The sequence below is a fragment of the Pelmatolapia mariae genome, linkage group LG18 (assembly GCF_036321145.2).
Source record: "Pelmatolapia mariae isolate MD_Pm_ZW linkage group LG18, Pm_UMD_F_2, whole genome shotgun sequence".
In the NCBI taxonomy this organism is placed as follows: Eukaryota; Metazoa; Chordata; class Actinopteri; order Cichliformes; family Cichlidae; genus Pelmatolapia; species Pelmatolapia mariae.
Window position 1 is genome coordinate 23,183,002 of NC_086243.1, and position 26,790 is coordinate 23,209,791.

A 26,790-nucleotide genomic window follows, 5' to 3' on the forward strand; every position below is an offset into this window, starting at 1 on the left:
CACCGGAGCTGGGACTCTTTCACGCGCTTCTCTCAGAGACAGAGATCCATGGAGTCCTTTAACGGAGGAGCCTCACAAAGCTGCAGGATTTCAGGTGGTGGGTGAAGAAGAAATTCTCAAATTCAGGTACAGCCGACGAAGTGAGAGAATATACCAGAGGCAAGAGACGGAGTAAGAGGTGGAGAAAGAGAAGAGAGCGGGAGAGGGGAGGGAACGGGAAATACACTGCCAGAGTGAGAGAGAGAGAGAGAGAGAGAGAGAGAGAGAGAGAGAGAGAGAGAGAGAGAGAGAGAGAGAGGGGGACTGAAAGCCTGCAGCAGCAAATGAGACAGAACAACGAGGCGGGAGAGGTAGAACGAGAGACAGAGAGAGAGGGAGGGAGGTGGAGAGGGGCCCCGTGCAGGAGAGAGGGCTACAGGGTGAGGAAGAAGAAGGAGTAAGAAAAAGTTACGAGAAGTAGGAGAAAGAGGGTATAGGGAAAGTACCTACGCAAAGATTACTAACTACAGAAGTGAAGACGAAAGGAAACAACAGGCAGGAAGGAAGGGGAGGGAGTCTTGGGTAGAGAGTAAAAAAAAAGAGCTGGTGAAAAGTTTTCTTGTGGGCAGACGCAGATGAGGAAAACAGAGCGAGTGAATGACTGGGCTGGAGAGAGCTGGGAGGGGAGGAAACCAGTTGTTTTCTAAGTCGTTTTCGACGCAAGTCTTTGGACTTCTTCGGACATGTACACAGAAGGCGCACAAGCAACGGGACACCAACGATTTCTTCAGCACAGCAACAATCCTGCCCCATGCCCCTGCCAGCGCTGCATCCACTATGAGCCGTACAGCCATCACGGTGGACTGGGATATCAACCAGCATCACCCAGACAGACAGACCACCCATCGCTGGACTTCAGGAGAGACACCCGGGCTCCTCGGGTTAAAGATGTAGGAGCTAGAGCTTTCGTGGTGGACAGAGTTGAGAAAAGTGGTCATCACAGCCCACAGAGGAGGTCTGTGTTTGCAGGGCAGGGCCCTTATAGCCAGTCAGATGACTTGAGCCAAGTCTGCCCCTGGGAGTTGAACGCTGCCCAGTGGAACTACCCACTGGAGCCTGGGGTGAGACACTATTCATCTGTCAGAGAACAGTGTGGCTGTGTGGTGCGCAGCAACAGCAGGGCACACGCCTTTAACGCTGGGATACCACATCCTCTCCCTCATCTTCAGGTCAAAGGTCAGGGGTACAGACACAGGAGGACTGTCAGGTACGTCTCTGTGGATGAGGAGGAAAGCGGTGGATGCAACTTTGAGAACTATCATTTGGACCTATACAATCCCCAACTGGGCCATTTGCACATGCCAAATGGCCACTGTAGACCGAGGCCTGTGTTCACCGAGGGAGGGGAGGAAGGAGATAGCAATCAGGACCCAGGGAGACTGAAGGGTGGATCAGAGGAGGGTTTGAATGGATGTGGTGGCTTTTTCCCCACTGAGGTCCCACAAAAGAATTTGAACCAAAGCAGACGGAAGGGGTCCTACATCCCTCCCTCCGACATCCCCAGTCCAGAAACCTCAAAATCAACATCCGGAAACAACCACCAGCTCCAGGGTTTGGAGGTGACAAAGCAAAAGAGACGGCAGGATTTGGTGAGGGATCAAATTCGACAAGTGGTGACAGATCTGGAGGATGTGTTGGGGGGTTTGAAGCAAGTTCATGTCGAGATGAAAGAGGTAGGAGGGTCTATTATTATAACTGTATAATCCTTACGTGTACATCAGGTGTCTAATATAGAAAAACCTGCGTCTGGTGCAGATGACCCAGTCTTTTATCAATTCTCTCCTGGAAACTGTGACATTTAAAAGGATTAACACAAAGCTCAGATGCTGACATAACAATCCACTGTGCAGAACAGATTGACACAGGTCGTGTATCTCTGAGTGCACGTTCATTAAGAGCATGTCATTATATGTGTCCTTGTGTATACGTGTGTGTGTGTGTGTGTGCATGCTGACTGCATTGTTTGCAACTCAGTCATCATCTCCTACCGAAGCAGTGATTGAGAACGATTTGCTCTGACCTTTTGAAAAACGCTGCCGAAATTGGCAGCGTTCCGGGCAGCACATTAAAAAGCCTGGCTTGAGACTGTTACTAAATTATGCCCTGCTCTTACAGTATCCATTTTGCATGCAGCTGTAAAATAGCATTGATTCACAGCTGAATGCGTTGGTGCAAGGTCTGGCATTTTGCTGTTACAAATAAAAACCGCCATAATAGTGAACTGAGACAGTTGTAAACAAAAGAGATCCAGAGACAAAAAAGAGCTTTAATTTGACTAATTGGTTAAATTGCCTCAGTCTGTTGTAGTTAGAAATAGAGTTTGGCAGCGGAGGAAGAAGCTTTCAGATCCATTACTTCAGTACAAATACCAAAATGTAAAAACAAATTCCTGCATTCAAAAGCCCACAAAAGTCTCCAAACTAAAGTGTTATGGCCTTAAAGAGCTACAGCTATCAACAGCATGTGCTAATACTGATGTATGTAACATGTGACTAGTATTAAGGTGGAGCAATAGGTTAGGAAGAAATAAAAAAAATTGAGATTTTTTACGTTTTTAAAGTTTTCACATGAAACATGAAGTGTAAACCATTATTCAGTCACTTGTAGAAGCACTTTTAGCGGCAGTAACGTGAAGTGATTGTGTTCTGTGTGACTTTTCAGTCTCACTTGTTGTGGAGGAATTTTGGCAAAATCTACAACGTTGCTTCAAGTCATTGAGGTTTGCGGGCATTTGTTTATGCACAGCTCTCTTAAAATACCACTTCAGCATTTTGACACAGTAGGTTGAGGTCTGGACTCTGACTGGGCCATTGCAACACCTTGATTCTTTACTTTTTTAGCCACCCTGCTGTAGATTTGCAGCTGTGCTGTGGGGATCATCGTCATGTTGTATGACCCAGTTTCGGTCAAGCTTTATCTGTCTGACAGATGTCCTCATATTTGACTCTAAAGTACTTTGGGATACAGAGGAGTTCATGGTCGACTTGATGGTAAAAGGTGCCCAGGTGGCTGTAAAACAAGTCCAACTCATCACCTCTCCACCATCGTGCTTGACGTGAGGATGTGTTGATGTGCTGCGTTTGGTTTTCTCCAACTGTGGTGCTGTGAATTATGACGTCTCAACTTTGGTGTCATCTGCCCAGAGGTGTGGAGTCTTGAACTTAAATCATGCTGAAAGCGAAGTCTTTCTCCTAAACTCTTCCACAGAAGCCATATTTGTTCAGTCTTATAGCAATTGTACCTTCATGAAGTTTAATATTATATTCAACATGCTAACTGAGGTCTGTAGGTGTAGAACTTGGGTTGTTTTAAATTTCTCTGAGCATTACACAGTTTGACCTTGTTCGGATGTCCACTCCTGGGATGATTGTGGCATTGTGTTGACACATGAATGCTCCAGACCAGCAAACTGCAGCAGAAAGTTGAATAAAAATGGAAGTACTGTAACTGAAATTGCACTGCAGTTCGTTCATATGTATTTCTCTCTATTTTCATTCAGGTGGTTGAGCAGATTGATCGTCTCACAGCGAATATCGACCTCAGTGAGGAGCCACCCTGCATCGCTCAGGGGTCATCCAATAACTTTCACGACTCAATGCATTCAGGCGACCTCAGGGTCGCCATGCTGCCCAATCACAAGCCCGCTTCAGTTCAGGCATCACAGCACATCGATGAAGACCGCGTCATCCTCAGATCTAACTCTCCTTCTCCTGTCCACATGGCGTCGGTAGTGAAGACCAGCCGCTTCACCCCGCCCAATCTAAATAAGGACCACGAAAAGCCAGGTTTGAACGGCCACCCGCCTCACCTGTACCCCTCAAAAGACTCCAACCACACAGGCCAAGCTCGTCCCGAACCCCACCCGCAGACCCTAGACCCTAAGGTCATCATAGGGAACAGCACCTCCAATCTAAGAACTCAAAAGCCTCCGCCTTACCCCCAAAACGGCCGCTGCGGGAAGGGCCCATACCCGCCTCCCAAGCCTGTGAGGACCCCTGCCTACCCTAGTAGAGGTCGCCAGAGCACCAGCATGGTGTGAAGGAGGGGGGTGGTGTCCTCCAGTGCCATGGGGGCCTGAAACATGAGACCCTGCTGTAGTGACTGGAGGTCAAAGAGGGACCAGGCAGGGGAACAATTAATGGTAAGTTTAGAGGAACTTTGTTTTCTCCCCGTCGCTCTCTCTCGCTCTTCTTTTACAATGTTGATGTTTCTGTCCGAGCTCACTGCTGATGACGCTGGCTCTGTTTACTGGCAGCGCAGGGTTTAAAGGCAGTAAATGAATTGCAGCGTTCCTCCCTTTTTACAAAAAAGGATGTATGTGTTTGATATATGTGTTTTTGTGTGTGTGTGTGTGCGCGTGTGCGCGGTGTCTGTGTGTGGGCGGCAGCGAGGGGATTGTTATGCGTCTGCTTTTGTTGATGTCACATGATTTCCCAGTCTTCACTACACTGCAAAACGTGTCTGTCTTGGCAAGTGAAATGAGAAATTAGAGTTCATTCTTGAGTCTGGTTACACATGTGGTTGCAATTAGTCAACAGGGTGAGAAAATTTCATTCGCTGAAGTAAAATTCTTCTTTTATGAGTAGATCTGAGAAATTTCTGATCTTGCGAAATGCAATTAGCTGCTGATTATTACTCATTGCTGTTATTTTGGCTTAAAAAAGCACTTTAATATATTGAATCTGAAGGCCTTAAATCTTGAGACTTTTTTTGCAGTGTAACTTAGTCATAACTTCGAGGGAACTTGAACTTGGCAGGAGCTCAGCCGTTACTGGCAAAGGAAGACCCCACAGCCGCCTGACTGCAACCATGTGACAAAAAAAAAGTCATCATTAGATTTACAGGAAGATCATAGCTCTGCCTCAGAGCTGGCATAATTTACTGTTATGGGCTGATGAGGTGGGACTGAGCCTTTCTTCTCATGCCACAGACAGATGTATCATCACAGAGGCAGACTTAATAACAAGATGACTCTGTGAAAAAGTCCCTGTAGCAGAGGTGGAAAATTAGACAGCAGATATAGAGTTAAGCACTGGTTTTAAGAGTCCACCTTTGCAGATGCTGAAGACACGTGCGTGTTTCTGTACTTCCCTCTTGTGCAGAGTATGCGTAACTACAATCTATTTTTCTGGCTTCGAGTCGGGCAAGCACAGTCTGGTTTTAATCATAAACCCCCACCACCCCACCCCCCGGCCATGTGCCAAAACAAAATGAGGCAAACTTTGGGTTTATTTGTGATGTCCATATAAACAGAAGCGCTCCACATCCATTGCTGCAGGAAGAGACGCACTTCCAAGGCTGCAGCTTCAGGTCGAATCTGACAGGCAGATGAAAAGGGTCGACAAGGCGTGCGCCTTTGAACATTCTTTCAGTTGAATGAGATGAGGGTGTAAGTGTAACATAGCTCGTCCGCTCAACACTGTCCTTTCACAGTTTTTCAAAGCATCGTTGCTGTTGACATTTTAAAGGTCTGAGTCATCTGAATTAGTCATCTAGAGCAGGTTCAGTGTCAAAATGACAAGCACAAGACATTCTGTGCCTCCATAAGTTTTTCCTTGACTCCTTTTATTTGTTGCTAAAAGATTTTCAATTAGCTTCCTTTAATGTGATTAGTTCCCATGACGTGCATGACTAACACTAAATACCTCATTTACTGCGCAAAAATTAAAGGTAAGAAATTTACAGGAGGAATGTTTAAGGCTCAAAAGTTGATCACTGGATTTTTTTGTAAAAGTGCCGGCAAGAAAAAGTGGAGGGGGCAAGGAAGAGACCAGAGGAAAGAGGAGTTAAAGGAGCAAACATTTAACAAAATGAGTCATCACTGCCTTTAAAGCAACTTAATGGCACAATTGCATCATAAATTATTTTTGTTATAGCCCAACTACTGCTGTATTTTATGGTCTCAGGTTTAAGAGTGCTCATGTTTTATATTTAGCAACACTTTAAAATTCACAACATGGAGAAATCTGACAAGTTATTAAACCTTTTTTTTTTTTTAAATCACACAGAGAAGAGTGAAGGGCAGAAAGTTTGATCATCTTAAATAACTTAAACAAACTGAATGAGAAAGATGAGTTGTATAAAAAGTCCCTCTCCCATCATCAGTTTATAGGTGCTTTTGCAGGTACTTTTCTGTTTTTAAATATATTTATTTATTTATTATTAATATTAATTATCTATTTATTTATTTTTGTCTTTTATTTTTTTATTTTTAAGCACTTTGATCAGCACATGCTTTTTTCTTTTTAAAAGCACCATATAAATAAAGTTGGCTTGGCTTAGCTTGGCTATGATGCATTTTAGGAATTGAGACATCCTTCAGCACGGCGCACTGAGATTGATTGTCATAGGCAGGAATATGGAGGAGAGGAGGAGGCACAAATTAGTGAAATGAGAAAAGCCCAAAGGCTAAGTACACACCAGGGAGAAGGGCGATAAAGCACAGGTGAACTCAATCAGCGGGAAGAAAACAAAGGCCCAAATTTATCACAGGCGTTTCTTTTCTTACTCATCATTGCAGCTTGTATTAAAAAGTGAGGTGGGCCCACTGGAGAATCAAAGAGAGCAGCATTATCATGAAATATGATGTTTATTTACAAGGCCCTGCTGCAAAGATGGAACGCTTCCCTCTGCTCTCTGATTGAACTGAAACACAGTACTTACAGTGTCTGGTCATTAGCTGTACCTCTGATTCACACTAAATTTTTAAAAACTGCTGCCCATAAGTGGGAGAAGGTTAAAAAAAATTATATAGCTAGATTCTCCGATTTCACTGGAACATTTTAAAAAGTTATATTTATTTATTTGCAACTACTGCACATTTTTTTTCTTAATTTGCAATGATGCATAATGTGTTGTTTTTTGGTGTCTGTCTCCAGTTTTGTGCTTTTTGTCCACAGGTAAAAGAGAGCTCTTGATCTCAGTGAGACTTCCTGTTTAAATAAAGGATTTAACCATTAAGAACATGTAGAGCCACATTAGGTAACTTTCAAAATAAAACTGGGAGGAACAGAAAGGAATAAAGTCATGCAGACCAACAAGAAGACAAAGGGAAAGTTTGGCATAAAAAACAAACAGCAATATAAGGGTAAAGCTAGTAAAACAAAGCATCCATGGCTGGCTTCTTTGACGATGAGATTGTGCTATTTGTTGTTACAGTTTACTGAGTCTGGACTGTAGATTTTCTTTTCCAGTTTACATTTAAAAAAGGATGGAAATTTACAATGAGTATAGTCTGTGCACGAAGTAATAGATCTGATTAAGTCCTGAAACACTTTTTCTATTAAAAGTTTAACTTTAAAAATGTGCACCTCATGTTCTGTGTGTTTAGTGTTTATGCTGTTTGTATTTTATCCTTTCACTGCTGCTGCCTTGGTAACAAATAAAAGAAGGGAATCAGAGCAGGAGCATCCTTTATAAACTCGACCGTGACCACTTAAAAAAAACTAAACAAAACAAAACAAAAAATCACTCCATGGCAGAAATATCGTTCCTCTGAAAGCCAGAAACCTACCGTGGCTTTCTCTGAAACAGACGCAGAAGAACAGACAAACACACAAAACTCTTCTCACAAGTTTGATAAAAGCAAGGTTTGAGGTGCTTCTTTACAAGTCAGCAACATGACTCACAAGGACACACACACACACTACACGCACTGCCTCACTGTCAGTACAGCACAGACTAACGCTCTGTTTCCATGGCTCCACCAATGAGTGATGCGGCAGGAAAAGCCTTGAGAAGATGCACAGTTAATGTGAATGTACTGTGTTTCACTGGGAAGGGCAGGCGGCACCAAGCCTGAGCTCACTGAGGTGCTGAGTTCTGCATTTAAATAATTTTTTCCCCTCTTCTCTGATGTGATGTTTCCAGCAGGAGCTGATGCCACTGAGACGAGCTGTCAGCTGGTGGAAACAGAGCACGGCCTGAAGGTGGGGTTATTTCCGAAGGGAAAGCTCCCCCGAGAGTCGACCTGTGACTGCACGTCACGTGAGCGCACAAGTGTGGAGGAGAGGCAGTCGAACCGTCTGAGAATTTAAATGTGTGAGAAAATAATGAGAAGGATAAACTGCAAACTTATTCTCAACAACCATCAACCTGAAACATAAAGGTAGCTTTTCATGACAGTATTTATTTCTACTATTTTTATATTGAAAAAGATTATCTATTTTCAGGCAGCTTATACTAGTCTGGATGCTACCTGTACTATATTAAGATTTATATCATATAAACTATGGTGAAGATATTTTCCATATCAACTATTTCTCTCTGTAACATGGCTTTTACAGTACAAGAGGAAAGAAAGTGAGGATAGAGGAAGCTAAAATTAAATGGCAATACTTTTGATTTTCCTGCACTTTCCTCATGCAAATAAATCCAACATCTTAATCATCTGATTCTTGATAAGTTTCACTGACTGCTGAATGTCCCACTAAATATTAAATATGAAATAAAAGAAATGACACCAGCATTTTATTACCACTGCCTCTGAGAAATGATTTATACACTCGCTGAGCCTGACTGAAGTGAGAGGAGCTGTTGTAGGAATACTTCTGGGCCTGATCTGGAGATGGCAGTGTGTGATCTCTCATGGCCTTATTCTGTCAGCGCGCTTGAGGCTGTATCCATGGCCAGCAATGCCAGCGTCTGTGTCTCTGTTTGTTTAAATCTTGTCTGAGAATTTCACCACTCTCCTCTCGCAAGCGCCTGCTGCTATCCAAGCGCTTGTTGCTTCCTCTGAGAGCCACTACAATCCAGCTCCCTTACAAAATATCCCAGTTTCTTGGCCTCTTTCCGTGCCCGTATCGCTGATGGAAAGCTACAGTGACAGATGGAGCATGCAAACTGTTAACTGTCCTGGGTGTTTTGTCACTTACTGTCTGCAGCCTGAAGCGGTGTACGTAATTGTGCTGTGTGACTGGGAGGCAAGGTTGTAAAGACTTGATAAGCTGCTGTGGATAGATGGGGAAGGTCATGTGCCAGAGGCTGTTATTAACTTGTCAACATTAAAAATTAAAAATATTTTTTGGCCCCTCAAGCAGGGCCTTGTATTGCACCATTGTCTGGTAACAATACAGACTAACGCTGCAGCCAAAGATTTTTTTAAATTATGGGTTTTATAATCTGATCTGATCTGATTTTAAGCGTTTCTCAAGTTTGCAAATAAACAAAGAAAATAATGATAAATTCCTATCACATCTCAACAGCTCAGTGTTAATCCAAAAATCATTACAGTTGAATATACTAACCCAACTCTAGCTGTCTGTCAAGCTCTCCAGTTCAGCACTTTAGGCAGTGGATTTAACACTCAAACGCCACAGTAATTTTTAAACAACTGGTTCTGAATGTTGATTTACACACAGAGGAAAATGCACTCCTCAGTTTTGGCCATGTTGATTAGCTGAACGAGATCATTTTTTAAGTTGATGAGATTGATTAAAGCACCATCTCCAGGTTTAAAGCTAATGCCTCTGAGGATATCAGCCATTAGCACTGAGAGTTAAACAGATTCCTTCAGAACTTCATCAAGGTGTTACGATAAAGTTCAAAATCCAGGCATGCATGTAAATGAGGATTTACAAGGTTTAGCAGAGGAGTGAGCACACCAGTTTACATCTAAAAATGAAAAACCACGTTCTGACTTAAGAATTTCTAAAACACAGCACCGCTGCCAATCAGAGATGGGCAGTAACACGTTAGTAATCCGATTACTTTTTTCGAGTAACGAGTAAAGTAAGGGTTTACTATTGCAAAAAAGGTAACTAGATCACTGTTACTTTCCCGTAAGCACGCTGCGTTACTGCGTTACTAAAACCGTGATTTTTTTGCGAGAGTGTCTCATGACAACGACATAAGCGAGTGCTATGTTGGTGGCAACAGCTGTGTGCAGATCAAAAATGGATAATATATCGAGTGCGGGAGAGAGTATGAGCGTGCAGCGTTTAAAGCGTGGAAGTACTGACCTTACTTTGAGTTTGATTCCGTAAAAAGTGACAAAAACATTAGTGTTCGTTGCTCACTGCGTGGGAACAAAACTTCTTTTTACAGCAAAAAAAACCCCTAAACGTCCGCGCAAACACCAAATACGCTGCCGCTGAAATTCACAGAGAAACTGCCGTATCCTTCCACTGACCGCTGCGGCACACCTGCACCAGGGCAAACCTCCGCCTGCCCCACTCCTGCTATACAGGTGAAAATAGAGCAACAGGACCGCTGAGTCTTTGATTTTATTTATTTTCTGCTGTGTTTTACGTGCATCTATTTGAAAGAGTGAGTGTAAACACAAAAAACTATTTTATTTTATATGCTGGAATATGCAGAAAATGGGTTTAAATGTTAAACAAATTACTTCCAGTCAGAGAATGTTGCATATAATTTAATGTTTGCGTCATGCGTAAAGTTAAAAGATTAAAACTAATAAAACAAGTTTTAAAAAGAGACTTTTTCATTTGATTACATTTTATATGATGGATTATGCAGAAAAAGTAGAATTGGGCTGAAAGATCTATTGCTTTATTACCTATTTAGGGGATAAATCATGTTTTAAAAAGTAAACTAAGTAACTAATTACTTTTGAAAATAAGTAATCAGTAAAGTAACGGGATTACTTTTTTCAAGTAACTTGACCAACACTGGTGACAATCGTGACGATAATTTATAATCAAGTGACACAGGCCAACAACCATCTGACAACCACCTGTTGCTAGGGACTGGTTGGCAAAAGCCTCTGAGTGATTGTTTTGGTTACTGGCAGATTGCCATGGTTGTCTGTAGTTTTTCATGTTTGTCTGTAAAAATCCTGTTACGACCCAGACTCATGAAAGCCATGACCTGCTGTTGATTGCCTGGCATGGGAGGATTGTCAGCTAATGCAGGTAAGTGTCTTACAGCCTATAAAGCGGGCCCAGATGAACTGTTCAGTTTCTCTCTTGTACTCCTCCTGACATCAACCCATTAGTGATCTTTGTGCCTTGGTTAGATTGTGTTTTCTAAATTATTTTATACTTAAGTAACCAATTTGTGTGGACTCTTTCCTTGTTACATAATTTGAGCCAGTTCGTGATAATTCTTGCTAACTACTAGCACCCTTTGAAACATGTTCACTGCAGTGCTGAGGAACAACTTGAACTTTTATTTTCTTTGGTTTGCGTCACACTTTTTCAAGTAGTGTTACCACTCAGCTCGTTTTTAGTGAGCATTTGCAGACAAACTGCAGGCAAATAAAGCAACATGTTAAAAAGGGTGCAGCTAGTCTGCATTTCTAATTTCCATCGCACTTTTTCAAACGTACACAGTACAGGAAGTTGGTGAATATTTACAGAGAATTACAGACATCAGGTTAGCAACCAAAGCAATCACTCTAAGCTTTTTGGCGTAGCACCTTCTTCACAAATAACCACTGTTGGTGAGTACACGTTTCCCAAGCAACCAGTGGTTGGACAGCTCTGAGCAATGTGTGCATGATGTCGTGTTAAAAACCTTAGTAATGACATGCTGCCTGGTGGCTAGCTACGGAGCTACGGTTAGGCTAATATAAAAAATGAGCACAGTGAAGATCTAGCTGCATTTTGAAGCTAACTGGCTTCAAAAGGTTTTGCATCTAAATGATTTTCTCTGGAGCATGGAGCTGAACTGCAATGTCTCAAAAAAAAAGTTGGGACATTTTATTACCACCAGTGTATCTAATAAAGTGGCCAAAGTTACACTTCATAAAATGGCCAAAGTGCACTTCACAGAGTGGCCACAGGAGTACCTAATAAGTCAATCAATGTGAAAGCATGTTGGTAATCTGGTCACAGTTTGTTTCTCAGTGATGGCTGTGTTTACTTCTCTCCATCAAATAGAGTGGGAGACAGAAATGCACAGAAAATCCTGCTGAAGGATCCTAGAATAGCTCCTTGATAGACAAAGACAGCAGCTCTTAGTGAAAACATTTTTTGCCATTATGAGCACAAGGATGTGTTACTGAGGTAGTACATACACTTTCTTTTTTAGTGTTAATAACACTAAAAATGGCACAGAAATTGCTGTTTTAAAAGTGACTCCACTCCTGTTTTTTCTGAAGAGAGATATTCCAGATATTTTCATTGCTTAAAAATAATTAGTGCAATTTATTTAGTTTTTTGGGGAGAAAAAGTACACTGATGGTGTAGAAGGCTCAAAAACTCATGTATCAAACATGATACATGTGGCGTTGCAGGGTTAACAGGAAAAAGCAGCACTTCCTTCCTGTTCAGAAACATGAAGACATTTGTTTTTGTTTAGAAAAGTTATTAGTTTCTATCACTTGACGCATTCAAGGTCCACTAACTGAGTCAGCACTTTGAACTGTAAGCCATTTATTCATCATTGCATGATGTAGTCCTCTAGATTCAATAATATGCTGAAGGAGTGAATAATAACTCTTTCCAGCCTGTAACTGTCAGAATATTTTCTTAATGAAGATACAGGATCACCCTGCTTTCTCAAAGGGCTGGGCAAGAAAGTAAAAGCTTATTTTGTTTTCAGCTGTTATTCTTGACTGAAATATAACTTATAAGCCAAATATGTTAGGACAAGGAAACTACCATCAATCCTCAGGGCACTCATTTTAGAGTCTGCTAGGCTGGATGTTAGCTAATGTCTGCAGAACCTGAAGCCCAATGGACTTTGACAAAGGCCATGTCTCAGCCTGCTGTCCAAGTCTTGGCCTTTCTGCACATCCTGTCTATGAATCTTGTCAGACCGAAAGTGCACTGGCTGAGCTGTTGGCTGTGCCGCTGTCGTAAATACTGGAGTGAGTTTGGAATGTCAGACACAGATTCAAACCAAGAACAACACCGTCTGCAAGTATTGCCACCCCCAGTTTGTCTCGTCCTAAATACATGAGTAGGATGCAGTTAATGCCAGAGGTGCTCAGTGCTTGTCTGATGGAGTATTGTTTCCTGGTCTGTTTAGGTTCTGGGTGGAAAAATACAGCATGATGAACAACTGCAGTCTTTGTCTCAGAGGCAGCTACAACAGCTAGGTGCTAATGGATCTAACCAGCCCCCCGAAACACAGAGCCAAACAGGGAAAGAGTAGAGCAGGGTTCAAATAAAGACAAGAAATGCAAGAAAACAAGAAATATAGTGAGATGAAAATGCACACTGATCAGATTTGGGCTAACAAGATAGATTATCAGTGAAATGCTATTCAATTTAGAGTTTTTTAATTCATTTTTATTTTGATTATTTTAAATTGAGACCAGGCTAAATAATTTACATTCACAACATAATGGCAAATATTAGCATTAAATATAGTATTTTATTTTAATTTTGCCTTCTTGTCAGTATATATGTCTGTGTAGGCACATTCAAAAAGCAGTTTTTAGGCACTGCTAAAAGTCATCATCTTAAATTCATTCTATAGTTTGATGACCAATAATCACAAGTTCAGCAGTTACAGCAAAGGTCAGTAAAAGTATACAAATAACAAATGTAAGTCTGCTTTAACTGCTGTACAGCTACTCCTTTTCCAGTGATTGTGCTTTTTTGGGTGGCGTGTCTCACGTTAGGACATTAGGAATTGCTCGAGCTGTGCATTTCTGTCTGCCATTGGACACAAAATCTCCTGCAAAAATGAAGAGTGAGTTTCTGATGATTCTGCTTTGTGTGGTAGCTCTTGGTATGTTTCCCAGAAAGTTGAAATGGCAGACTTAGCAAAAAAAAGAAGCTTTAAAAAGTATTTGAACTAGGCCAAGAAGGAGACAAAGGGAAAAAAAGGTAGATAAAACTGAAAGTTGGTGGCTTACTGTTGCCACCTCCTACTGATGAAATTATAGGAAAGATTTGAAAACGTTTATGGAAATACATTTTTGCAAAGCTTTAATTCTGATGTCTACAAAGTCCTCAGGTGTCATACGTTGTTAGGTAATGTTGAAAACATATAGTTTCTGGATCTGAAAAGTTTTTAATGACCAGCAGGGGGCGACTTCTCTGGTTGTATAGAAGTCTTTGGAATAAAAACCTTTCAAATCATTTATGACCTTACTAATACTTTCCTGGAAGCTTTATGATCTTAGTCACTAATTTCAATCTCAATGATTGGTTTATTGACTGACAGCGTGATGTTAGTTTTCTAAATTATGGCCTATATCGAAGTCCAAAGGGAGAAAAATGCAGGGTTTGGTTTAGCATGGGTCTACCTTGTATCAAAGCTGCACTGCATCCGTCATGTTCAGTTTCAAAACTCCAAGACCCCGATGGACTCTCCGCTTGAGGCTTTTTATTAGAGCACCTAAGCAAGGACTGGGTGAAGTCTGTAGCTACATCCATCTTTTATATACAGTCCATTGTTTAAAGAGGGTTACTTATGAATTATACGTTGTCATTATATGTGAGCTTATATAAGTTAATTTCTATCGTATACCCTTTCTTGTTTCTCATACTAGAAACCAGAACTAAAAAAAACATTTTCAGAGTTTAGCAGAGCAGCATGAAAGCAGGGTGTTTTTTTTCCGTCAGAAGCCAAACATACCAGGAATTCATTTTCTAAAGATCCCCGTGTCTCTCAGCTCAAAATCAAAACACGGTTTTGTCATTTCATTCATCATTGGGAGATTCCTTTTGGTAAATGAATTTGCACTAAACAGATTGCTTCAGAGAAAAATTAATACAAGTGTTTGAAGTAAGAGATGAAGAGCTTATAGACGGTGCAGTGGATCAACAATCAGAGAACAGCAAATCCTTTGAGCCATCCCTCCAAATACCACCCAAGTCAAAGTACCACCCAGCTTGAAAGAGAAACAGAATTCATCATCAGTTTGACTCCACTGTGTTTTGTCTCTGAGCTCTGTGTAGTTTTCACTGGCCAAATTTACTACAGTTTGTCTGCTGGTTGTGTAACTGTCCTCCCACCCCCAAGGAAGTAAGAGGAAGTAGCCCAGTGCGTCTACCCTACACACCCTTGCTGGTCTTCAGCTGACCTCAGCTCTGTTCTTGATCTCGGCAAGATGACAGAGCTGCTGAGGAATTTCTCTGCCCTGTGCCTAAACCAACCTGCCAGGATGCTCTCTTTAGGCTCAGCATGTTCTTCAGTTACGTCCCTGCCGACTCTCACGTGGCCCCGCTTTGTTGAAATATGACCTTCAAATACCAAACCCTGCCCTTAGTAACTTCTCCAAACACTGCCCACCTACGTGCAGATGCATCCGGAAAATGTCTCTCCTTGCCACAGCAGGCTGCAGGCACATGGCAGACCCGTCCCTTCCGCACCTTACCTACCTGTACGCTTGATTATATTTGCTGAGCCTGAATGAAAAGTAGTGCCAAACTCCTTTTTTTCTCTTTTCTTTTTTTTCCTTTGGCTTCGTCAGGCTTGTGTAAGCCAAACTCGAGACTCTGTCCAGATGTTGGTGTGAAGCTACACAGCTGAGCAAACAGCCACTGTCTTCTCTACAGCATGACATGATTAAAATGACATGCTGGGCCAAAAAGACCAGCTGAAATCTGACAGAGTTAAAGGTTAACATCCTAACTGCAGAGATGGTAAAGTTATCCTGACCTACAAATGGGCAAAACTCAAACGTTAACTTCAATGGTGAAATATGAAAATAAATACATACATTTGTTTACTTTAATGATGGTGTAAACCTCATAAATCTTCCATCCTGATTATATGTCAGTTAATGTATAATAGTGTCACATATTAAACTGTGTAGATAGCTTTTTGATATTACAGGTTAACTTTTTCTGTGTGTTTTTATCATAAACCCTAAAACAAAAAATGACCCTTTCAAACTTTAGTCTATTCATTAGTCAATTTTAAATATAATAAAATACTACTAGTAAAATAATTTAGTAATAATAGTAGTAAATGTGTTCAAAGGCAGAGATACTTTCATCTTGTTTGTGGATTTTTGCTTTTTCCCCCCTCAGATTTCACAGTGAGTTTGACATTATGTTTTTAGCAAACTACCTTGTGAAATATTAAGCAGATGAAATCTGGGTTAAGATGACTCTAATGTGTTTTTATCCAGCACCTCTAGCAATTCAGGTTCATATCAGTTATCAGTTCAAGTGCTATCATCTATCATCCTTGACATTTCCAGTTGTAGCACAAGTTAGGTGGCCTTTTTGTTATAAAAATACAGACATTACTTTAAAAAATACATTTTAAAATACATTCACTTTTAATGTACTGCTATCACCAACACTAAAATGATGCTGTGGTAAAGGATATGCCTAAATAAATGAACAATGTAAATCAGATTGTGAGACTTTGAACCCCTGCACTTAATACAACCATGGCCACGGACTCTTAGTCTTCATTTATTTTTGTCTATGAGCATGCTGAGACTTTTAAATCTCCGCTGCAGATATCCTCTGCTGAAATAGTCACAGTCTGTAAATATTGTCTCCAAAATTCCTGGACAGACTGAAATGGAGTCGACTAAATAGGAGCAGGGGGGATTTTTTCCAGACACTTTCAATAACATAGACAATCTATTCTGGCAGGGAAGCACCTTGGCAACTTCCAACGTAAACCATTTCAATTGTGTCTAATCTCCCCGGTTCGCTTCTTTCTTAAGCCGAGGCTGAGCTCTGTTCCGTTGTAAATACCCAACATCTGTGCATTTAACGGCGCATACATTGTCCGGGGCCTGTTTTCCAGTGCATCACTCAAAACCACTTCATAATGTACAAAACCTGCACGAGTAAGTAAAAACATCTTTGAATCAGACAAACCATCATCCACTCAAAGCGAACGTGATTGGAGCAGGCTTGCTTTTTTTCTTCTTCTGTCACTCATTGCTGTTTGAAACTGTCTACTGCTTGCTGCAAAAACACAGTTGTCTTTGGTAAAAAAAAATAAAAAATTGTTCAGCGACATGCTGGACATCCTCTCTGGCGTGATGTGTCAATCCTCCCACTCAGACAAAATATCCCAGAGCTATTAAAAACACCTCATCCCGGACAAGCCCCCGTGGATGTGAGTCAAACCAAAATGTGGTGAATTCTGAGCCAAGAAGGATTTTACAACCCTTTTTTAAAATATGCATCGAAGAAGAGAATTGGAAAAGGCCTCCATTCATCATGCTCTGACTGTGTTTTAGTAGATATGGCAAGGATGCAGAAGATCTTGTGTCTTCACAGAGGTCTGTCAGCAAACATGCCGCCAGCGTCTGCCTGCAGGCCTGTTTGTCTCTGAGGCCACACACAGAGGATAGAAACTGCTTTAATCCTGCAGTGTGCTTATGAGTTATCTCAGATCTTACATCACAGCTGGACAACAGCTGTGATGTAAGATCTGAAACTGTCAAAAGTATTATTTATACTACTTTTCTTATATTAAATCAACAGACAATCTTGAAAAAAATCCAAACATATTTTGGCATTTTCTAACATGAAACTTTGATTTGTAACGTAATGCATCAACACATCACACTATATTTTCAACACTGTTTTATCATTTCAACATTTCCATTCACTCAGTTATACACTAACACACACTTGTAGAAACATACTCATAACATACATCCTTGACTATTTAACATAAAACGAGTATTTGCAGTTTTCTAATATGTCCAGGTGAAAGGATGAGCTGGATGTGGTTTTGTTTGTTTCCTGTTGTCAACAAATCCCCTGAAAAGATCAAAATGAATGATTTCTACTAGGCTTTGTCTGTGTTTATTCAAAACCTGATGCATGTTATTCATCTGCTCCCAAGAGCTCCACTGAAAAATATTCTGAGTCACACTCTTTAACCGGCTGACTTATTTCTTCTTTTATCATCAACATGGATGCTGTGGTTTATTTTTACTGGAGTCTCCATTCACTATCCGGCTGCCATAAATACTGCTGTTTGAGTAGTGTTCGCTTACTTAGTGTGCTGCAGTTTTAGAAAATTATGGTTTTTTTTAAGCCACATATATTATACATATGCAGTGTGATCCTATAGAAGGCCAGGATCACACTACACAATAGTCACCCAGTAAGAGCTCAGTCCTGGGACTAAAAATGGGCTGCTTTAAACCATGGGGTGTTTTGTAGTGACCTATTGGAGAATACAACTTCTCTTTGTCTTTGTAAAACCTTCCACCACGTGTTGTGGATCCTCTTCTCAGTTTTGGTTTAGATATTTTTTCATGAGAATTGTTGACAGTAGCAACGATCTAGAATATCTTTTATGTAAAAACCTCTTAACATCCACCAGATTGGATGGTGATCTGTTTAGGGTTATGTTTAGTTTGTCTCTGAGCCACATGCTAATAAGCAGGTTTTCAGATTCTATCAGTAACCTTTAAGATGTGGTTTCATACATGTATTTGGACCTTCTATTATAACTAATGTAGCTCCTCTATTATAAGAGGAGCTAACCTTTTTCTTATTTTTTCTTATATACAAGGTACGGTCAAAAAGCTCCAGGAACACTGTCATAAAATAACAAAACAAAACAAACAAACACAAAAACATACCTGATTTAATTTAAAACTGAAGACTGACTTTCTTGGTGGTACTTGCTGGTAATTAGAATTGGACCTCCAGCTATGACCCAGCAGTTTTCAGTTGAAGCGTCCTAAGTTTCCAAGCCCGATGGCGACACTTCAGGTCAGGAGTGTGATGAGGAGTTTTTGGAGGGGGTTTGGAGGGTGCTCCATGAATTCACCCGTCATGACCAGACTATCAACATGGAGTTCTACAGTCACATCCTAAGTTGTCTACAGGACGACGACAGACGTTATAAAACATCACTACTTTGCCTGTTGGCTCTGAAGCGTCAACTTTAGTGTTTTGGTTGCCATGTTTTTTCAAGCCTGATTTGCAGAGCATTTGATCATATCTCATGTACAGTTTTACAGTGGTTGATATTCATATGACCAAAGTTTCAAATAATAATGTCACTGTATGTGGAAGTACTGAACTCCCTGTTATCCACAAGCTCAGGCACCAGACTGCTCTAAATGTGTGGTCAGTTTTTTTTCCCTAATATGGTCACGCCTAATATATCAGGCTCTGGGTGTGAGCAGACCAGCCCGATCCAACATGATGTTTAAGGAAGGGCAGCCAATCACTGCTGAAAACCAGGGGACCTTGTTTTGAACTGGTAATCACACAAAACTCCTCTAGTAGAGAGGAAGAACAAATTATGGAGCTGACAATGAGCAACATTAAACCTTATCCCTAAAAGAGTTTCCCTAAAAGAGTGGATGTTATAAGGTTAAATAAAACTCTAGATGTTAATAATGTGCACATAATAGTAACAAAAATCAGAAAAAAACCCATTAACAACGACATCAAATGACAAACAGTACACACATTTCAAGCGAGTAAGTAGCACTTAAAGGAACAAACGTGTCCACGAACAGTACTTGTATTTGTTAAGAAAAACAAACCAAAACATAATTTGTAACCAATCGTAGCACATTTCTAGAAATACACAATCAAGTAATTCTGATGACATCACTAGTTCCATATACAAAGTTTGTGTAAACTAATTTTGCATTTATTCTGAATAAATGCAACCCCAAGACTTCATAGCAGGAATGTAGCTCACCATTACAATACAAACTTTTACCAGTTGCATAAACCTTTTTTCACTGATGTCGTTGAGCCTGTGCAGTACAGAGGGGGTCTTACTGACAAACTTCTGCATGTTTCCAGAAAAATGAATATTTCAACCCCTGAAAACAGATAAAGAGAAAATCATTAAGCATTAAGAATTAGAATAAAATATATTCGATACAGCTTTGACGCAACAACCTGATAGTTTTCACTAAAACATTTCTGGGAAATGTCCCAGAATTTTGGAACCACTAATTTAAACTAATTTGGATAACATATATAAAGAGACATCTCGTGTTGACTTAATCTGAAATATTTACCAAATGAATCATTCATTCCAGTTCAATAAAAGGAACGTGGTGTTTAAAATGTCCAGAGTAAAAAAACACAGCCTACAATCACATTAAAAGGAAAGTGTTTGCAGTACTCAGTGCAGTCCTGTGAAAAGCTAAATACACGTTCAGATACAACTATACAAACCTAAGATGTGCTTTTGTGTTTTTTTCTTTTGTGTTTTTTTCTTTTTCTTCTTTTTTTTTTAAGAAAGAAGAGACTTTCTCCTGTTAGATCTTCCAAATAAACCATGTTCAATCTTTTTTCAATGTGGTGTTGTGAACTTTAATCTTTTAAATGCTAAGTGTGGCCTGTAGAGTCGGAGATGCAGCTGTCTGGATTTTTGCTGTTTCTCTGAGAATTGCACAGTCTGACCTTGGAGTGAATTTGCTGAGATGTCAACTCCTAGGAAGATTGTGGCACTGTGTTAACACAGACCAACAAACTGGCAAAGCTTCTGCTTGCTCACACTTGCTGTTGATCAGTTAATCAAATCTATTCGATTAGCAGCACTTTAGCTGCTACTTACCTTCCTAATTCCTATGAAAACAGGGTGGACTTGGTTTTCACAGGACTGCATTGAGCCCTCTAAAAAACATTGTTTTTCACTCGAATCTATGCTATGATCATGTTCAGAGAAACCCTCTCATAATACCTTGTTATTCGACAGTTGCGTGTCTGAACATAAACGCCTGTGTAAGTAATATCACATCTCACTACGTTGTTGGTGAAGTCTGACTCCAGGACGTGGAAATTGGGATTGACTGTAACCTGACAAAAAAAAAAAAAATCATGAATAAATTCTGTAGCACGAGGTTATAAACATTTATTTCTGTGTTGTGAAATACACGTACAGAGAATGAACATGTGACACACCTTCAAGATGTAGTTTCCTGGAGGCACATCAGTGATGTCAATCCACTGACAGTCGATGTTGGCAGCGTAGATGTCATGGCAACCTGGGCTCAGACCCTACAAAACACAGTCACCTCAGTGAGGTTTAAAACTTGAACAGGCGCACGCATATCTGTTATAAGAAAGCATTAACCTTAAACATTATATAAAGTCAGAATCACAGAGCTCATACAAAAGATACGATAAATATTCCTGTGGCAACAGGATGTTTAGTTTTATTGGAATAAACCAATGTTGTAGTTAGAAAAACATTTCTCTGAAGTGGATTTGGAGGATTTGCAAAAGACAAAAAACACAAAAGTATCTTTATTTCTAATGTGATAAACTAAACAGAATGATCAGAAGTCTGTTGAATAGCTTATGAACTTTTTTCCATTGTTACATATTTTTCTTTTTTTCTGTGTGTGTTATTTTATTACTCAGCCTCTCATTTCAAATACCTCCTCCCGTTTCTCCCGTTTGATTGCGTGCTCCGCCCTAATGTGTCCCACCTGCCTCTAACTGTCTTCCCTGTGTATTTAAGCTGTATGTCTTCCCTTTTTCCCTTCCAGACTGTCTTAGTGTGCACTTTGCGTTCCAGCATGCTCTTAATGAGCGCTGCCTTGTGTTTTCTACCCAGTTCTGTTTCCTGGTATCTGGTTTAGTCTATTCCTCATGCTTTTGTCTGTCTGGATTCGTCATCTGCACATCAGACTCACTTTTACCTCAATAAAGACTCGTATTTTCTCCTAAAGCTCTTCATAAAAGTATCTGGGCCTTCAGAATAATGTAAATGAACACTTGCAGTTGTTTTCCTATTGAACTACTTTAAAAAGTCCTACCCATTCTTACTTTTCTTGTTTAGCTCTTATTTGCTATTCAAAGTGGGTCTCCACTGATTTTACAGCTCAAGTATATTTACTCATCATGGTGAGTGGCTGTGAACACAGCTGTTTAATGTCGTCTGTGGCTCTGAAGGAGCTTTGTGAAATAAATGGCGAGAAGCCTGCGAGCCAGTTCAGTCAACTCAAGCAGCACTGCTTCAGACACACGTGACATGTCTCACTTTCCTCACATCACCCTCCCAATTTGGTGGTTTGTTTAAGCTTCATAATTTGCAATCTCTGTCCTGCACTGCTGCTCCTTCCACTTCCTTAAAATCTGCCTGTGCATATTTAAGTATCAGGCATGGTAGTGTGCCGGAAGTGTGTAAGTGCTGTGCACAGCTTTACAGATCCACATTGTCAGGGGGCAGGGTCAAAACTCTGCAGAGGAACCGGTGAGCTACTTTTCATGTTTTTGCTGTTGGGCCTGATGCAGTCATAGTATACAAAGAATGTGTCTGTACCGGAGTTATTGCAGTTTTGTAGTTTTTTAATTCATTTTTATTTTTATTTCGATTTGATTTTTTTTTCAGTTAGTTTCAGTTTCTTTACAGAGTGAGTTTTCATATTGCAGTTTAGTTTGTAAAGTTTTAGTTTAGTTTTTATTAACTTCAGTCATAGTTCTAGTTTTGTTTTTAATTTTCATTGCATGGAGAGAGGCAATATTTAGGAAAATCAATGCAATACAAATACTGACTCAAAGTCTTGTAGACGTTCAGAGCTTCAGTAAATGCCCATCAATTCCTCTTCAGGCATTAATCAAAGTAACAGATACTAAAACTAATGATGTTTTCTCTACATTTACATATTTTATTTGAGTTAGTTTTCCAAGTTCACAAAATCATTTCAGTCTGTTATTTTTTTCAAAAGTCTAGTTTTTATTTATTATGTTATTTTATTTATTTATTTTATCCATGATGTTTTTTTTTTCTTGTTTCTCCTTCAGTTTATTTAGCCAATCAGCTTTCTACCTACGGTTAGCGTCATCATCTTCGGGCTGCAAGCCGTTGGTTTTCTGGAGGACTTTGCATAAATGTGTCTGTGTAGCCTCTGTGCTGGCTGAATTGTGTGAAGCTAGAGCTTTGGATGGATGTTTCACAGACACGTGAAGCCATAATTCCTGCATTACTCATCACTTCCAGGTTTTTACATGTAACAGATTTGCAGGGAGAGTATATTTTTCTGCTGCTGTAATAAATCATTTTACACCCAGCTTGTCTGATTGAGCTGATCTCACCATGAACTTGAAGACCTCAAATATACCAGAATCCTGGAGAGTCCAATGCAAAAAATGTGTTTATTTAGTCAAATACTGCTTGAGTTTGGCACAAAGGTGGTGATAGTTGATATATAGCAAGTCTCTACTGCTGTTTTAGTCTGAGGTGCATAGGTCAGCGATAGCAGTAGCTTTAAATTTAAATTTAAGTGCATGTAAAAGTATCTCCATCACAAATCTCTTTTTACCAGATCGGGAATGATGCATCTCATCTCAACTTTAAACCTTCACTTCACAAAGATCTTAAGACTTTGCATGTCTACTGCTGACCTATCCCACAAAGGTATGGAGGGTTCTTCCTGTTAAAATGACTTTATCTCCACACTGCCCTCAAATGAAGTTGGGCTATGAAATCTTGCGAGAACTGTTGTAAATCCGCAAGCATCCCGACTTAGAAAACGGATAGGTGGATGAATGTTTTAAATAAAATTAAACCTAACTGAACTGAGCGTCTTCTTTCTTTACCTTTTTCCTCAGCTCTCGTGTAAAACAGATATCAATCCGTGCGGCGTTATATCACATGACATATGACTGTGTGTTACCTGCGTATGAGCTGTACAGGCATAGCGTCGCCTGAATCCAGGATCACAGTTCGTGTCCTCCAGACAGAAACTGGCCTTGTGTCCCTCGGCCACTTTACGTCCTGTGATAACATCCAGCAGGTCGTAGTTGCTGAAGGCGTCCATGCTGTGGTAGTGTCTGTGGGTGCAAAAGAGATGGAAAAGAATCAATAGCAGATATTTTGTTATGGCTCAGGAATGTATAAAAAAGCCGCAATTTTATTGTCTTAAGTGAATTTTGAGGGTTTGGTGTTCTTCCTAGTTCGTCATATCTGAATGGAGCCTCGCTAATCCCTTTAAAAAAATTTTATTTTTTAAGAAAAAGGATTTAGGAGTCATCAAACTCACTGGTGACAGCTGTGCCAGTCCCACTGATATCTGGGCTTGAAAGGGAGGAAGTCAGCGGTGCCTTGGTTCTTCACTTTCTGTGGAAACCGCAGGAGGACTCTGAAGTCGATGTCTCGCACAGCGGGTCCATAAGCCGATCTTGGATGGATCACAGGAGAAAAAGGCGTAAGCTGCATTGGAAAAGTGCTACTGGCTGAGATCCCGGGTCTAGTTTTCTTAAAAGTAACAGAGCGCAAAGGGTTTGTTCCATTGTACTTAATGCTTTTGGGAAAACCAACCCAGAACATTTATGTCTTGGCAGGACATGATGTTGGACAATCATGTTGGACAATCATTGCTACGTAATATGATCAAACGCTTTTGTAACTCGCTTAACAAAACAGTTATCCCAGCACGCTTGACAGCTTACACTGGCATAATTGAATGCAACCCTAAAACAACTAAAAGTTGTTCTTAAGCATGTAAAACGATTCCCCACTGAGAAAAAAAACAAAACAAAGAACATAAGTATGTGTGTCTGCCTCAGTGTCTACGTGCTGCTCTGTTCATACTGAAGAAGTGAATCACTTCTGGCACCTCAGATTACCTGGCCAGACAGTTCTCCTCAGCCGCACAGCGAAGCGCGTACATCTGCATGCGCTGGACATAGGTACCTGCTTGGATGGCATATGGGTCTGGCACAAGGTCTGGCAGTCCTGTTGGGAGGAGATTAAATGGACAGTCCAAGTTTTTTTTTTTTCCTCCTGACATCTTAATGTTCCCAACTTATTCATGCTGTGAACAATCCACAGAAATAGACACCCTGAAAATGTAAGCTGCTTTGTGTTTGTTGGCATAATTTAACATGTTTCACATTCCTTACAGCTCCAAAAGCCAAATAAGACTTTTTTTTTCTCTCGCTCCTTGGCATTGAGCTTTTTGTTTAAAGTGAGACATAAAGTTATGAAAATTGTCCTTAAATAATCAAACAAGCAGATGATTTTAAATATAACAGTGTTTTTATGTGTCCATAGAACCGTTACATGAATGTAAAGCCAGTAATATTCATGCCAAATAATGGATAAAAAGCTGTTTTAAAGTAGTGGCCAAATTAACACTATAACAAGCTTTGCTTGCTGGAATTATATTATTTTTAAAATACTGATCACAGACACAGTTTCTTAATCCACTCTTAATTTGAATAATTTTATTGCAAATTTATCCATCTAGCTATCTATATAAAATATGAAATATAAAATTTGAAGAACAACTAGGAAATATCAGGGATGTCAAACTCATTTTACATCGTGGACGTTCATGTGAAGTGGGCCTGATCAGTGAAACGAAATGGTTAAGGTGTAAAGGCTCTGTTTTGTTATCATAAATTTAGAATATAAAGTTTTCATTAATTCACAGAAAATGTACTTTTATGTAGTATGAATGGATCAATAGCAAAAATTGTAAAACTTAATAAATTACTCTTAAAAGTTCAAAATCTGAACTATCCTTTACACTGTCCCGTAGGCCAGACAGAGGCCTTATGTCTGACACCCCTGATCTACATTATCTGACTTCTCTAATATTATATAAATGGAACACTTGACCTACCGTTTTGGAAATATCTTGTGCCGTACCCTGTGCCAGGCGGACGGAGGGTGCGGGCCGCTGACCTCCCTCTGGTCGGATACATGTTGTAGAAAACAGAATTCCTGTGGTTTTTAAGCGGGTTTCGAGGGTCGTCGTTGACCATGTCCTCTCCATTGCTGTTTTCCTCAGTAAGTGCAGGAAATACAGCCGGTGCCTCAGACTCATTTTCCAGACCTGACGGGTGTGCTGAGATGGAGCGATCAGTCTGAGCAGGTTGCCTGGAGACGGGCGTCACCTCCGGCCCCGCGCGTAACTGCTGGTTTTGCGCACCAGGTCCCGATTCACCTATTCTAGTGTGTAGTGCGGTATTATCCACAGTGACAGAACCTCCATTTCCGTCAGAAAAATCTGCTGAACTCCCCGGTGAAGAGGCGTTCGTGGTTCTGGTGAATTCACCATTAAAATGGCGTGCGCCTGGATGTCTTACAACTGCTGCTGTAGGGCGTTCAAGTCGCTGTCTGACCCCTGACGCGTGACGATTCACGGGCGCATACTGTCTAACATCGTGTCCAGGTGTGAGAGGTCCCGACTGTGCGCTGTTATCAGTCCTGAACTGTCTGGACTCAGTTGGTCCGGTTCTCACAAGCGTCATTCTTCTGCGCGCTCCAGACATCTGGCTCCCGGTACCATCCCTCCGACTGCTCACGTAAACCCTCGACTGGCTGGTGGACCGATACGGAGCCTGGTACTCCAGCCCAGTGCTCATTAAACTGTAAACCTGCCCGTTGTTCTCCCATTGAATCCGGTGCCGCCAGGGGCCAACCGTGCGCTGCTGCCCAAAGCTGAGGGGGAGTAGTCCTTGGAAAATATATAAAAATAAAAGTGACCGTTTAGCCATGGCAATTAAACTTAATAAATTAAAGCCCACGTGTAAGTTAGCAAACATCACATAAGTTTTCGCGCACAGACGTTGAAGCTTCGTGGAGAATGGATTAAAATCGGGAGTGCGCTTCCAGTTTCAGCTCTGACACAAAACAACATAGCACTTCTCAGGAGGACTGAGAGATGGAGAGGAGAGGAGGGCTGAATCCTTTTTTCCCGGCTCGTTTGTCGAATTCAGTCCAGTTACTTTCACTAAGTCAAACTTCTAAAAAATTTAACCCATCCCTTGCTGTGGTTACGTGCGGTTAGACAAGTACGTTTGCTGAGTAAATTTCACGCAAGGGTGTAAACTTAACTCAGCCAAATGCTTCAGCTCGAGCTGGTAAAGCTCAGGGAACACTAAAGAACAAAAAAGGATATGAGTTGTTGTGTTTAAGTAATATTTTTTGTTGAGCAGAACTTACTTTTTCATTTCAATATCACTCCTT

The 26,790-nt window shown here is 40.6% G+C and overlaps 2 protein-coding genes across 3 annotated transcripts; one reads left to right on the plus strand and one right to left on the minus strand.

Moving 5' to 3' along the window:
* Window positions 1-297: 297 nt before the first annotated feature.
* LOC134616794 (uncharacterized) lies at window positions 298-8,487 on the plus strand. 2 transcript variants are annotated; one of them, XM_063461801.1, is made up of 3 exons: window positions 298-1,712; window positions 3,539-4,180; window positions 7,909-8,487. In XM_063461801.1, exons 1-2 carry the CDS (start codon window positions 723-725, stop codon window positions 4,076-4,078), a joined length of 1,530 nt encoding a protein of 509 aa, XP_063317871.1. In that variant the 5' UTR covers window positions 298-722; the 3' UTR covers window positions 4,079-4,180; window positions 7,909-8,487. The 2 variants fall into 2 exon arrangements, with proteins under 2 accessions (XP_063317871.1, XP_063317872.1); XM_063461802.1 differs by having other exon boundaries at window positions 7,912-8,487.
* A 9,857-nt stretch (window positions 8,488-18,344) lies between these two features.
* Window positions 18,345-26,459, minus strand: LOC134616668 (protein-lysine 6-oxidase-like). Its single transcript, XM_063461607.1, has 7 exons — window positions 25,442-26,459; window positions 24,441-24,549; window positions 23,855-23,992; window positions 23,489-23,645; window positions 20,769-20,864; window positions 20,548-20,663; window positions 18,345-19,678 (listed from the first exon to the last, which is right to left on the minus strand). Exons 1-7 carry the CDS (start codon window positions 26,364-26,366, stop codon window positions 19,672-19,674), a joined length of 1,548 nt encoding a protein of 515 aa, XP_063317677.1. The 5' UTR covers window positions 26,367-26,459; the 3' UTR covers window positions 18,345-19,671.
* Between the last annotated feature and the right edge of the window lie 331 nt (window positions 26,460-26,790).

Coding starts and splice junctions, on each gene's coding strand:
- LOC134616794 (XM_063461801.1), top strand. CDS start 723: ATGTACACAGAAGGCGCACAAGCAACGGGACACCAACGATTTCTTCAG. Junction 1,713..3,538: donor TTCATGTCGAGATGAAAGAG/GTAGGAGGGTCT, acceptor ATTTTCATTCAG/GTGGTTGAGCAGATTGATCG.
- LOC134616668 (XM_063461607.1), bottom strand. CDS start 26,366: ATGTTTGCTAACTTACACGTGGGCTTTAATTTATTAAGTTTAATTGCC. Junction 20,865..23,488: donor CCTGTACAGCTCATACGCAG/GTAACACACAGT, acceptor TGTGTTTTGTAG/GGTCTGAGCCCAGGTTGCCA. Junction 20,664..20,768: donor CAGGAAACTACATCTTGAAG/GTGTGTCACATG, acceptor TTTTTTTGTCAG/GTTACAGTCAATCCCAATTT.